Genomic DNA, 12,744 nt, shown 5'->3' with positions numbered 1-12,744 from the left:
CTATATACTTTCTTTTCTTTCTTCTTTCCTCTTCCTTTTTTCCTTTTTTTTTTTTTTTGTTTCTAATCACCTCATCTCTCTCGTTTCCTATTGCTCTCTTCATCTGAACGCTCCTCTGTCTCCCTTCCTCCTTCTTTTCGCCATCGGTCCTGCTTCTGTTTGTCTTCTCCGTGCGTTTACGTACCGCTCATGCGTGCTGACCCACGAGCATTACATTCCGTGCGTTTCGCTTGTGTGACTTGTTTCGTGAGCGCACATTCCTAGAAAGCAAAACACATAGTCAGATAAACGTATCGTAGCAAGTGGCAAGCGTGACGAGTGCACGATTTGCTAATTGATAGCTGCGTCGTGCGACCAACGTACGATAAGACGTTAGGTAAGAATGTAAAAGAGGAAAAACGGCAAAGACTCGCACGACCCTGATTGTAGATCTCCGGAGGGATTTTCGAGGTCAAGGGAATCAGAAGCGTGGTAGAGAAATGGTTAGGCAAATGCACAACCTTCCATGGAATGAGTTTGCCGAGAAACATCACATCCATTACAAGATATTGCCTCCTAGTCGGTCCCTTCGGCCACCTTACCATCCTCGATATTAGCTTGTCACCCACCATCAAGCACTTTATCTGCTTCTCTCCCCCTTCCTGCTACTTTTTTCCTGACTTCTGACCTTCTCGCTGGAGGGGATTGGGCTTTACACGAGCATAGAAAATAGCAGCTTCGGATATTACGCTTGTTAGGCGCGAGGAAATGTAATTGCCGTCCTTCGCGGATATCTTCGTCGTGACCGATACCTCAGCTTCGCGTTCTTTTCGCAGATAATCGCGTCATGGTTTATCGAGGTCTTTTATTCTATTGTTTGGAAGTGTTTGGTTTATAAATATCCACGTGATATCGACCGTACTTGTTAACGAAACACGAACGAGTAGCATCGTTGACGAAGACTATAGACGATTAAAGATCCTACAACTTGTAAATAATTATACAATAACTTTTGGAGAAAAAATTCCAAATTTTACAAGACCCTTAAACTTCGCAATAACTTGCTAATGAATCATAGAGTTTTCTACGCAGAAATAAGCAAATTAAAATTGTGTATTGACGAGTTTATGAGGTACCAGCGTCTACGACGGATAAACTGCGAAATAGTTGGAATTGAAGGCTGAAAGAATCGCGAGATCTCTTCCATTACTCTCGCTCAATACGGGTCATGACCCTCATTTATTTCCATTCTTCTTGAGGAGACCGGCCAACGTATTAAGCGATTGAGCGGTCAATGTCGCGCCTGCTCAACTCATCCTTCACCGGAAGTTATGTAATTACCGATCCACAAGCGGTAATTGAACCACGGTCACTCGTCGATTAATCTGGGGCGTGAAGAAATTCTCGCTGGCCATTCTCTGGGTAATCGCCTATGCTCCAAATTCAAGTAACATCGGTATTCATCGGCTATGCAAATATTTTTTCACCATATTCCACTTATCAAAGTGCAAACGTTTACCTTATATTTACGAACGTGTGTACGTAACATGTAATGGCTAGTTCAGAGATAATGCTGTATTTTAAAAGCCTGTCATGAAAAGCCGAGAGATGAAGCCGAGGAAACATCAAACTGATAGAACACACGCGTCTAGTCTGTTGCTTCCGATTTCTATTCATTCGTAGGAAGCTTTTATCGTACAATAATTTCATTCAGTGTGCGCGAGTTCAGGGTGAAGGCGTTACGTGATATTGCATAAGCGTGTAACGCACATAACTTGGATCTTTCATGATTCAACGAGATTGCTCGCACGATACATAACTTGTTTAATGGTTTTCGTTCGTGCGCCTCTTAAAATTAACACTCGCAGATTGTAATAAAACAATGTTATTTATATCAGCAATACCACTTCACTCCACAGAAGGTTGAAGTTTCCATCGTCTTAAATAACTTTAATCGTGTTTGCTCATTATCTTTTTAAATACACTTAAAACTGAACGATGGACTTGGTATTATCGGAAGAATGGGATTATTAGAGTTAACAAGCTTGCACGTAGTTGAATGTTTAAACCTGTAAATGATATGTTAATCAAATACAATGAAAAAGTTACTATGGAGAAGTTTTACGATCGGCCGTTTCAGCAATGCCGTAGACTATCAACAAAGACACAAGATATTACGGCATTCTACGTTCTTCCGCTTCCACGACCAAAATACTCGATCACCACTTACCATTAAGTAAACTGAAGAGAATCGCGCGCTTATGATACTACGTTACATCTGCCCCTTCCTTGGAATTCGTTTACTGTCAGGCGCCAGAAACGTTTTCATCGTGCCAAGGAAAAGAAGCCCGGCACGAGCCGCACTCCTACATTATTTTCGTAACGCTCCTCTGTTTACGCACCGTCTTCGTATATATGTACTACAACCGGTTTATACAGAGATATACCGTGTAGTGGTGAGTCGAGCGTGGGGGAAATAAAATAAAAGAACTACGACTATAACTATACGAACGAATTCGCTGTATCGGTTCGCGTAATTTCTACAAATTTCATCGATTAAACCTTCGATGAATTACTACTTCTTAGAAATTACATTGCAATTACGAAACGTTCAACGTATTTTTTTTTTTTTTTTTTTTATGTATAATTAATGACTAGCGATGTGACGATGAATATATGAGTAAGTGTTATTCCTCTAACGATATGGACAGAAACCAGCATCAGCTTTGGCTTTTCTTTGAATATTTATAGCCAAGTATATCGTTTTTATTCCAAGTAGGGTCAGACTAGAGAACGTTCTGAAAATTCTAACACTCGGATATTTAGTTACGTTTCCTTACAGTCTTCTTCGCTTCTATTTTCTTTCGTGTTTCGCCGATCTTTGTTATACTCACGTTTGGTTTCATTGTACGCAGTCATTGTTCCTTCTTCTTAGAGGTATGTAAAGAATGTCTAGAGATTTAGGGTTAAGCTTTATTTTTAAACGAATACAGAGCTACGGAGGAATAATATACAAACGAATCGCGAAGGCATTTTTGTACGCATAGTACTCAATATAAATGCCAGACGTCATTAGCTGACTTTTACAAAGCTTCCTTTTGCGTCAATTAAGATAATGTTCGATAAAACGGGGCGGGATATCCGTAGACGATAGAGACATTGATAGGTGCTCGACCTTTCTCGTTCGCGAATGATAAATCCAGTTACCGAATGATAGTCAGTGTTGCACGAACGATAAACGTTTTATTAATTGCACTTCGTTAGCACTGCGTTTCTGTAACATTCATCGTCAACATCGGAGTTTTACGCGACAATAGCGATAGTAAATCACGATATATCGTTAAGCATTGCATCGCGTTATGGATAGTAAGTAGCGACTACCTGCGATTTTTCTTCTCCCAGGCAAAACTAAAATTCAGATGAGATATCGTATGTTGCATTTAATTTAGTATCGAGCGATGTTAGTTCAACTTTCGTCCATAAATACTTCGCACGTTTCCAAGAATCTGATGTATCAAAGATCGAATGGAACATGCACAGCTTTGTATTGACCGGAAACAGTGTAACAGTTAAAGAAAAACGATGTTTGACAGCGGCGTGAAATATCCACCAAAGTTTGATTATAAAGTTCCGTGAAATCAATTTGTATACCGATTGCTATGTATAGAATCTTAGACTTTGACTCTTTCCTTGAAATGTGCGAAACTGCATTTACCAAATTTATTCGATTTTTCTTGTCGTAGGTGTAGCGGAAAACTAAGATGTGCAAGCCAGCCAGGAAGAAACGTTCTTAACATCGTAAGTGATCTATATCGTCTTATTGCGTTGTTTGTTCCGTGCTTCGATGTCGTCCACAAAAGATAAAACTTTAGTATCCATTTACAGCGGGTTCTTTTGTATCGCCCGGGTGCTAGCAAACATGAATTTTAATCACCTAGAAGATAATAAGAGCCATCTCTGAACTCGTGAAACATAGCCAATCGTTCAGGATACATTTCCTGATACAGAGGCCGTGGTGTATTCTAGTATCGTTCTATTTTCACCTAGCCGTTTCTGTCTATGGTTCGTCCTACTTTGTAGCCAGGGAATAAAGGTCAATCAGTGCAACGATGCCAGTAAATCCTTTGCGCTTCGATACAATATCGACCGTTCGAAAAAACAGAAAACCTCACGGTTATGTAGCGTAACTTGTGCCGTGATTTCAAAAGCGGTCCATTTCGAATGGCCTTTGCTAAACGATCTAACATCCTCTATCCGAGCTATCGGTTCGACCGATCCGATCGTATTTCATTCCATCGTGAGAAGAACAAAGAAGACGTTCCCGAACAGATGCTGGTAATATAAATGCATAAGATGCAAGTTTTCCAATGTACATACAAGAAAAATGGGTTGAGAAATTCGGTTAACTCTGTCCCTTGAGAGAGCAGCCGGCATTCGAAGCTGAGAAAATAGCGTTAAAGTTGCCATGAATCGTGTTTCCGAAGCCGATAGTAACAAAACTGATGTTCTCGTAGATTTTGCGGTGTCGCGATGCTCGATTTGTCCGCAAAGATGATTCCCTATCAAACGAGATTTCGCCATTAGAAAGCCAACTAACGTTGGATGTTTCGCGTTGAACGGAGCTTCCCGTAACCAGATCAACGTTTAATTGGATTTTGATGCAGGTAAAAGGGGCCAAAGCACGTATTGCGTTCATTCTCTCGGAGGTTAACACTCAATTGAGGTTGGGAGAATACTATTAAGGCAAGGGGCACACTACGTATACGCGAGTTAATCGAACCAACGTATCGATTGGCGCTCCATGTGTAATGCCGCACGTTTTAAATAAATGAACAGCATCAAAGAGTAACCGCACAGATCGTTTCGTATTCCACGGCGCGCGGCCGACTTTCGTAATCTTTGGAAGCTTTCGTAATCTTTGGAAGCTTTCGTAACCTTTCGGAATCGGTAATGAGCTAGTGCGATGGAAACGACACGGCGGACCTTGCAGTTTGTTAAAATTACCGCGATTAGTAATTTCAAGAAATTTCGTACCGAAGTCCACGTGGTTAGACGAACTTAATAGTAATTTAACAATTACATTGGGTGAACAAAATTTATAGATTTGTTACACTCGAAAAGTGGTTTATCTCTTGCGAGTAGATACGATCGGGAAATCTTTCTTTAGAGGCTTGTAAACGAATGAAACGTAGGATGGTGATAAGCGGTGTTACAATTTCAGAATTGTTTAATAAAACTGTTTAAACCGTTAATAGGAATTGGACGAAACCTGACGTGTGTGCGACTTGACACGGTCAAATTGGTGCAAAAAAGATGACGAAAAGGTTCGAGTTCAATTGGCAGATCGAGGTACCGCTAGCGCTTCGTCAGGGATGCGTGTTCGATCGGTGGTCAGAGGAAAAGGACAACACGGAGCTCGAATTAAACTGCATGTTTAAGGTCGATGAATATGGGTTTTTTATCTATTGGCAAAGCGAAGGAAAGGTGAGTGCACTTTCCTCTTATATCCGATTCTCAGCGTCCGCTTGAAAAGAGACTGTATCTCTTTCGTTGCAACGCGTCGTATAGAAAATTGAAATGCGAGTATATTATCTAATTATTCAAGTGAGTCATATTTTATTTCATGTATAGGACGGAGATGTGATAGAGTTGTGCCAAGTGAGCGATATACGCGCCGGTGGATTACCAAAGGTAAAAATGTCTTTTCCTTTGAGCAACGCGAATGATATGAGACAAAAAAAAAAAAAAAAAGAAAGAAATTGTAGCATATCTGGATTTTTATAAATTTATTTGACGAGTGCAACTGCATGTAACAAAAACGATGCACTAGTGGTGCGAACGTTTGCGTTTCATTTCAAGGGTTTACAAGTGTTTTGATATTTCGATATTTGGGGTGTTCCACATGGAAACACGTTTGATACGATGTCCTATTAAGAAAAAGCAACAATGGGATACTCGATCGACGATATATGCGTTTTTTCCTTTTTCTTTTTTTTGATATTTTATTTAAGCTCTAAACCGAGTAAACTATTTGAAGACCATTCTCTAATTTTATTCAGGATCCAAAATTGTACGACAAGCTTCTCACGAAACACGGAGAGCAGTTAGAGGAGAAATGTTTAACCATCTGTTCAGGCGTAGATTATACCAATATTAATTACCAGCATGTCGTCTGTCCGGATCCAGCGACGGCTAAGGTAAATTTACTCGATATATAATCTCAACTGTTTGATCATTCTTCTGAAAAATTAGTAAACGAAGTAAATCAACCTGTAAATTATCGAATACTTGGTAGTGATAAGATTACTCCGGGCGACATTCGTCAAATTAGAAAAAAAGGGCGTATTTAAATGGATCATGAAAAAAAACTTTCCAATCCATTGGTTAAGCAATTATTATCATAATCAATAAGCCCACGTGTTTGCTGTGTCCTATGACAGATATGGCTGGATGGCGTACGATCGATTACGCACAACGTGAAAGCCAACAACGTTTGCCCGCTTACATGCTTGAAGAAACAGTGAGTTTACTAATGCAATTACACCTACACAATTGATCGTAAATATGATCGCTATGAAATAATTAGCCAGGGACAATTTCCGGTGGCAGACTATTTATTCGCGGTATTGATTTTAGACTTTTCCATCGCAAGTTCCACCGTGAAAACTTTTGTTATATCCGACTTTGCATGTTGAAACTTACATTGCGTAAGAGAGCGTAAACGCGAGATATTCTTACTCCGAGAAAAGAAAACGTTTCGTGATTTCGTGCTTTTTCGAATATAAACGAGAAAGTTACGCGGAACATTGTTGAAAAGTAAAGCGTTGCTTGCCATGTTCCAGCTGGATGCGGCTTAGAATGTTGATCGATCCAAATGGAAAAGTTCCGGTGAAAGTGGTCGCAAGAACTTTCGCATCTGGAAAAACGGAAAAGCTTGTTTATCAGTGCCTCGCCGATTTAGGCCTATCTAGCGGGAAGGTATTTACAAACAAATGACTTGCACACAGCGTGCAGAAAATCCTGTGGTACGTTTATTAAAACTCTGATTACGACTTCGTAGAACGATGTCATCGAGCCAGAGGATTTCACGTTCGACGCATTCTACGCGCTCTACCACAAAATTTGCCCGAGGAATGACATAGAGGAATTGTTTCAATCCATGTAAGTGCAGGAAGTATAATTTTCGTACGTCATATTTCCGCTATTCGAGATTGATTCGTTAATATACGCAGAAACGATGGTTTATTTGCATTGAATATTCTCAGCACCCAGGGCAAAGCGGACACAATCAATTTGGAACAACTGGTCACGTTTCTAAACGAGAAGCAACGGGATCCAACTTTGAACGAGATCTTATATCCGCTGTACGACGAGAAGAGGGCGTCAGAGATTATAAACGATTACGAACAAAACGAAATAGCGCGAAATCAAAGTAAGATTTTTACTCGATGCGTCGTATCTAGCTTTCCAAATTTCGTGGCCTTCTCCGCTAAATTTTAATCGTCGATCGGCTACGTGTTCGAGTTAGTTTGTACCTGCGAAATGCCATCCTTTCAGAAGCAATCACGTCCTTTCAGAAACGATGACGAAAGATGGTTTTATAAGGTATCTGATGTCCGATGAGAACGCGCCTGTTTTCTTGGACAGGCTGGACGTCTACATGGATATGGACCAACCATTGGCTCATTATTACATTAACTCGAGTCACAATACGTATTTGAGTGGTCGACAATTTGGTGGCAAAAGCAGCGTTGAGATGTACAGACAAGTGTTGTTAGCTGGTTGTAGGTAAGTTTAACGAGAGTAAAAGTTGCTCCACCCAGATATATTAGAACGTAGCGTTGTTCCTCTCCAAGGTGCGTCGAATTGGATTGTTGGGATGGCAAAGGAGAGGACGAGGAACCGATAATTACACACGGCAAAGCTATGTGTACGGACATTCTCTTCAGAGATGTTATTTACGCAGTTCGAGACACTGCGTTCGTCACGTCGGAATATCCGGTCATTCTTAGCTTCGAAAACCACTGCAGCAAGAAGCAACAATACAAACTGGCGAAGTACTGCGACGAAATTCTAGGAGACCTGCTTCTCAAGGAGCCTCTCAAAGAATTTCCCGTGAGTTTTGCTCGTCGGTCTCCAATGCCTTACGATAGTTGCTTCGACGGCGAAATGTTTCATCGTATCTCGTGATAGAAAATTAAATACGTCAATCGAAATCGCGAATTCTATCGATAGACAAGAATAACGCGCTCCCACTCGTTGTTATCGGAGGTTATCTCTGCTGCTCGGTACAATATGTTCGAGTACTCGTGATTAAATTACATAGGCATGTTTTAAGAGATAGAAACTACACACGTGAGATCAGATATGGAACCAGAAAGAGATATTATATATTGATATATGGTTTGATAAAACAGCTAGAACCAGGGATGCCCCTACCACCGCCCAGCATGCTCAAACGTAAAATTCTTATAAAGAATAAACGTTTGAAACCCGAGGTGGAGAAGCACGAGTTGGAATTATTTCGGCAAGGTCAATTTGTCATCGAGGACGAGGTCAAAGAAGATGCGAGCGCACCACCGTCTGTGGCAGCGGTCGTCGAGCAACAAACGGTAAAGGTAATTTCAACAATCTTGACAAAATTATCAGCATGTAACTTGCAACATCCTCCTTCTATGTCGAGTCGAACGAAATGGTTTGCCGAAAGAAAAATCGCTTATTTTTCAGGAAGAAGTCTCGACAGCTGAGTCCGTGGCGTCGTCGACGACTGGTAACCAACAACAATCTAGTTCTAGCACAGGTTTGGGCGACACGCTGGAATTAGCGGTGGTTCAGCCGTATACCGGAAGTACAACAAATGTTCACCCATGGTTATCCTCTATGGTCAACTATGCTCAACCTATAAAATTCCCGGGCTTCGATATTGCCGAACGTAAGGCAAAGCTTTCCCTCAGTAACGCGCTTAAAAGAGAGAAAAGATTGATGTACGTGCCCTCTTGTACAGAAAAGAATATTCATCACAATATGTCTTCCTTCGCGGAAACCGCTGGCCTGAATTACTTGAAGACGCAAGCCATCGAGTTCGTCAATTATAACAAGCGTCAAATGAGCCGCATTTATCCGAAAGGCACTCGAGCGGATTCATCGAATTATATGCCACAGGTAATTTTTGCAACAAATAGATCGCGAACACAGATGGCCTTTTCACGTATCGTCCCAACGATCGATCATTGAAAATAGGTCTTCTGGAACGCTGGCTGTCAAATGGTGTCGTTAAATTTCCAAACCGCGGACTTGCCGATGCAGCTGAATCAGGGAAAATTCGAGTATAACGGTTCCTCTGGTTATCTACTGAAACCGGATTTCATGAGACGAGCCGATCGAAGTTTCGATCCTTTCGCGGAGAGCCCCGTGGATGGTGTAATAGCTACACAATGTAGCGTCCAGGTATTTCGCAATTCCATTCGTGTTGTAATTCGAAAACATTCGTGGTAATTTGCGTTCGTGTTGGCAGGTAATCGCGGGTCAATTTTTATCCGATAAGAAAGTCGGAACGTACGTGGAAGTAGAAATGTACGGTCTACCGACAGATACGATTCGTAAAGAATTTCGGACAAGAGTAGTTCCAGCGAATGGCCTGAATCCCGTGTACAATGAAGAACCTTTTCTCTTTCGAAAAGTCGTCCTTCCCGATTTAGCAGCCTTGCGATTCGCGGTTTACGACGAATCCAACGGTAAGCTGCTAGGTCAAAGAATCGTCCCATTAGACGGTCTGCAATCAGGATATCGACATATATCTCTGCGAACCGAGGCAAACTTTCCCATGTCCTTGCCAATGCTGTTCTGTAATATCGAAATCAAGATTTACGTACCGGATGGCTACGAAGGTGAGCTTCGATGACGCTATCAGTCGTTGGGCAGGTGATTTCATTCGACTTTAATTTCACAGGATTTATGGACGCGCTCACGGCACCACGGGCCTACAAGAAACCTGAAAATGCGTCGCAAAATAAAATGCGTGGCCTTGGAATAGAAGAGAGCGACAGTAAAGGACATTCTGATTCCATGCCTGCTCATCACCGCGAAGTACCTAAACCGCGAGGTAAACGATTCGGACGATCCACGTTGAACACACGTATTTACAGGCTCGTTTTTTTTTCTCAGAGGAAATGAAATTCAACCCCATAACGGTGGAATTGTTGCGACAAGAAAAGGGATACCAAAAAGTACTGAGGAAACAGCAAAAGGAATTGGAATCCCTGAAGAAGAGGCACCAGAAAGAGAAACTCGCCGTCCAGAAACAACATTGCGCTGCGATAGAGAAGATCATCAAAGGAAAAAAGTATGAGCAATTTTTAGCGCTACCGGGCACGTTCGGACGAGAGATTCAGCTTTCTTTGTTTTCTTTGTTTCTTGTTTCAATAGCAAAGCGGAACTTTCGAGAGACCCGACCGTTCGTCGCGAGGTTTCCGAACAAACTGTTCAATGGTCTCGATTGGCGGATAGGCAACGACGCGAGGAACGTGACCTGGTACGTTCTCATTTGGAGGAACGACGGAATAGCTTGCGAAAATTATGCGTGGCTGCTCAAGTGGCCCAGCAAAAGCAACTTACTGCACGACACGAGCGCGAGATCAAAGAGATGAACGCGAGACAAGCGAGACTCTCGGTAGAAAGTATGAGGGAAGTGATGAACGATAAAACGTTGAAGACTCGGGGAATCAAGGAGGGTCGGCTTAGAGAAAAACAGCAGAACAACACGAAAAAATTTATGGAAGAGAGAAGAATCGCACAACTGATTCAAAATAGGGAAAAAGAGAAGTTGAAACTCATTCATGAAAAACAACTAGAGGAATTGCAGAAAGACATGAATGCGGTAAATGAAATATCCTTTGCGTTGTACTAGTCCAGAAAATGCCATCACGTAAATTGTATTAAGTATATATTTGAATAACGTATTTTAGGTTATGGATATGTACAACAACGAGGAAATGGAATACGAGTTGGGTCCTAAAACCGAATGCTACGTGTGATGGCCGATAGATTGACCAAGAAAGTTAGGAAAAAGCTGAGGTGCTGCTGTACTCGGAGAATCCGCTCTTAACGTTAATTACAACTGGAATTGGGATCAAGCCTCGTTAGCTATCGTTCTCAGTATCCTGAGAACCGGAAGCAACAGACAAACCGCGTTATTCGTACTCTAGTTCATTCTCCTGAATATTTTTTTATAAGAGAAACATCTTGTAACTTCATACTCTCCGTCGTCGCACGAGCAAGTACCTAGACTAAATAAGGGAGTCAATAAAAACTAAAATGATCTAGTCAAGTTCTTATATTAATAAGTATATATATTATATATATATTATATATTTATTATACATATTATAAGATATAAATGAGAAACGGATCACACAGGTCGAGCGTGTCGTGTGATTCGTCGATTTCAATATTTTTCGATTGTTAACGCTATTATTGAATTCTATCGTACCGGGTGCGTGAGGAAAGTGAGCGACTGTACGAGCGCGTGTATTTCATGCCTAATGCCAAAAGGAATTTGCCACCACCGTGACGATTCTTTCGCTATATTTTACTCCAAACAATGCTTTTACGATCGGACATAGTCAGATTATACGCCAGTGGTGGTGTCACTGGTGTCATTCGCCGCGATTAGAGTATTAGCGTCCCAACTGTCGAATGATCTTGATTCATGATCGAGCAGGTACTCGTTTTTTGGAGGATACGTTCATTTTCTCCTATCTCGAAGGAGTATCCTCGTATGTATGGTCCAAAGTCGTAACGTCATGAGCCAAAATAGTATTGTACATAAAAGAAAAGAAAATCGAACAAAAGAAGAGCCTAGCATAATAATTACCCCGTCGTTGTTTTCATTCTGATAATGTTATTTACACAAATTATTATATTAACCTATATTATCCTATATATCGTTCAATATATATTATATATATATTGAATATAAAGGAACAAGGAGAAATAAAGAGATTGCTAGCTCGATCCGTTTGCAGCATTAATTATATTCGATATACATCAGATCAACGTAAACTTGATAAAACTTTTAGAACTGATAATCGTAATTAATAGCATGGTTAAATCGATCATAATGCCGAGGAATTGCGTCTCGGCCTCTAAATTCTTCGAATGGAACTGAAACACGAAAGATTTACTAATAACTTTGGAAATGATTAACAATTCTCTCTCGTTACCTCTTGTGAGATGATGAACAAAATTTGCTCGGCCACCGATGGGAGTTCGATGATCGTGAAACTCGTTTCCTATACCTGCGTTCCCTTCATGCGCCCTATAGTTTCCAAAAAATGGCCCATCATCGTGGTTATTCACTGACTCAGTTTGATAATTACGGTTCGGATAAATGTCTTGAAAATTCGGAAAATATGGTTGCTCGGTTACTCTGGGTATTCTTGCCGCTTCGCAAACGACAACGATCGCGAGACACAACTGCAACAGAGAAGACACGCTTCTAACGAATCAAATTTTATCCAAGTCACGAAACTAATATCACTCGTCTTACTTACGTAGTATCTCATGCTGTATGTCATAGCGACGTCTTAGAACTATCCTACGATCTTCAACAGTTTTACTAAAGAATCTGCTTGTAAACATTCGTTTTATATGCGACATTGGTTAAGAATTTCGACAAACCGTGTAAATAAGAAAGTTGGAAAATTACACCCCCGTACGTTGTCGGTTACAAAAACCGCGCTGTGACTTGCGTAATAGGATTGCCCG

General features: G+C 41.0%; 3 protein-coding genes across 6 annotated transcripts in view; 1 reads left to right on the top strand and 2 right to left on the bottom strand.

Moving 5' to 3' along the window:
- LOC100647739 overlaps positions 1-1,314 on the bottom strand; it is an 18,664-nt gene extending 17,350 nt beyond the window's left edge. The window contains exon 1 of the mRNA XM_048408968.1: positions 71-1,314. The gene's annotated coding sequence lies outside the window, so the exon portion shown is untranslated. The remainder of the gene's footprint in view (positions 1-70) is intronic.
- Positions 1-11,991, top strand: part of LOC100644023 (1-phosphatidylinositol 4,5-bisphosphate phosphodiesterase) — a 12,616-nt gene extending 625 nt beyond the window's left edge. Inside the window, exons 2-20 of one of the 4 annotated variants that reach the window (XM_048408964.1) lie at positions 3,723-3,777; positions 5,235-5,463; positions 5,611-5,670; positions 6,039-6,176; positions 6,420-6,499; positions 6,822-6,957; positions 7,040-7,140; positions 7,245-7,411; positions 7,557-7,767; positions 7,836-8,094; positions 8,397-8,597; positions 8,707-8,911; positions 8,984-9,141; positions 9,220-9,426; positions 9,494-9,866; positions 9,929-10,081; positions 10,144-10,321; positions 10,405-10,855; positions 10,944-11,991. In XM_048408964.1, the coding sequence (XP_048264921.1) occupies positions 5,293-5,463; positions 5,611-5,670; positions 6,039-6,176; positions 6,420-6,499; positions 6,822-6,957; positions 7,040-7,140; positions 7,245-7,411; positions 7,557-7,767; positions 7,836-8,094; positions 8,397-8,597; positions 8,707-8,911; positions 8,984-9,141; positions 9,220-9,426; positions 9,494-9,866; positions 9,929-10,081; positions 10,144-10,321; positions 10,405-10,855; positions 10,944-11,012 (3,318 nt within the window). In that variant the 5' untranslated portion in view covers positions 3,723-3,777; positions 5,235-5,292 and the 3' untranslated portion in view covers positions 11,013-11,991. Of the gene's footprint in view, positions 1-3,321; positions 3,346-3,722; positions 3,778-5,234; positions 5,464-5,610; positions 5,671-6,038; positions 6,177-6,419; positions 6,500-6,821; positions 6,958-7,039; positions 7,141-7,244; positions 7,412-7,556; positions 7,768-7,835; positions 8,095-8,396; positions 8,598-8,706; positions 9,142-9,219; positions 9,427-9,493; positions 9,867-9,928; positions 10,082-10,143; positions 10,322-10,404; positions 10,856-10,943 lie in introns of those variants that run through there. The other 3 variants (XM_048408962.1, XM_048408961.1, XM_048408963.1) reach the window with 3 other exon arrangements.
- On the bottom strand, positions 11,992-12,744 carry LOC110119589. The gene is made up of 3 exons (XM_020864814.2): positions 12,531-12,744; positions 12,201-12,453; positions 11,992-12,141 (listed from the first exon to the last, which is right to left on the bottom strand). The coding sequence occupies exons 1-3, from the start codon at positions 12,552-12,554 to the stop codon at positions 12,053-12,055; spliced, it is 366 nt and encodes a 121-aa protein (XP_020720473.2). The 5' UTR covers positions 12,555-12,744; the 3' UTR covers positions 11,992-12,052.

The sequence above is a fragment of the Bombus terrestris genome, chromosome 9 (assembly GCF_910591885.1).
Source record: "Bombus terrestris chromosome 9, iyBomTerr1.2, whole genome shotgun sequence".
NCBI classification, from domain to species: Eukaryota; Metazoa; Arthropoda; class Insecta; order Hymenoptera; family Apidae; genus Bombus; species Bombus terrestris.
The sequence above is the reverse complement of the archived record's forward strand: the minus strand, read 5'-3'. Positions and strand labels throughout refer to the sequence as shown.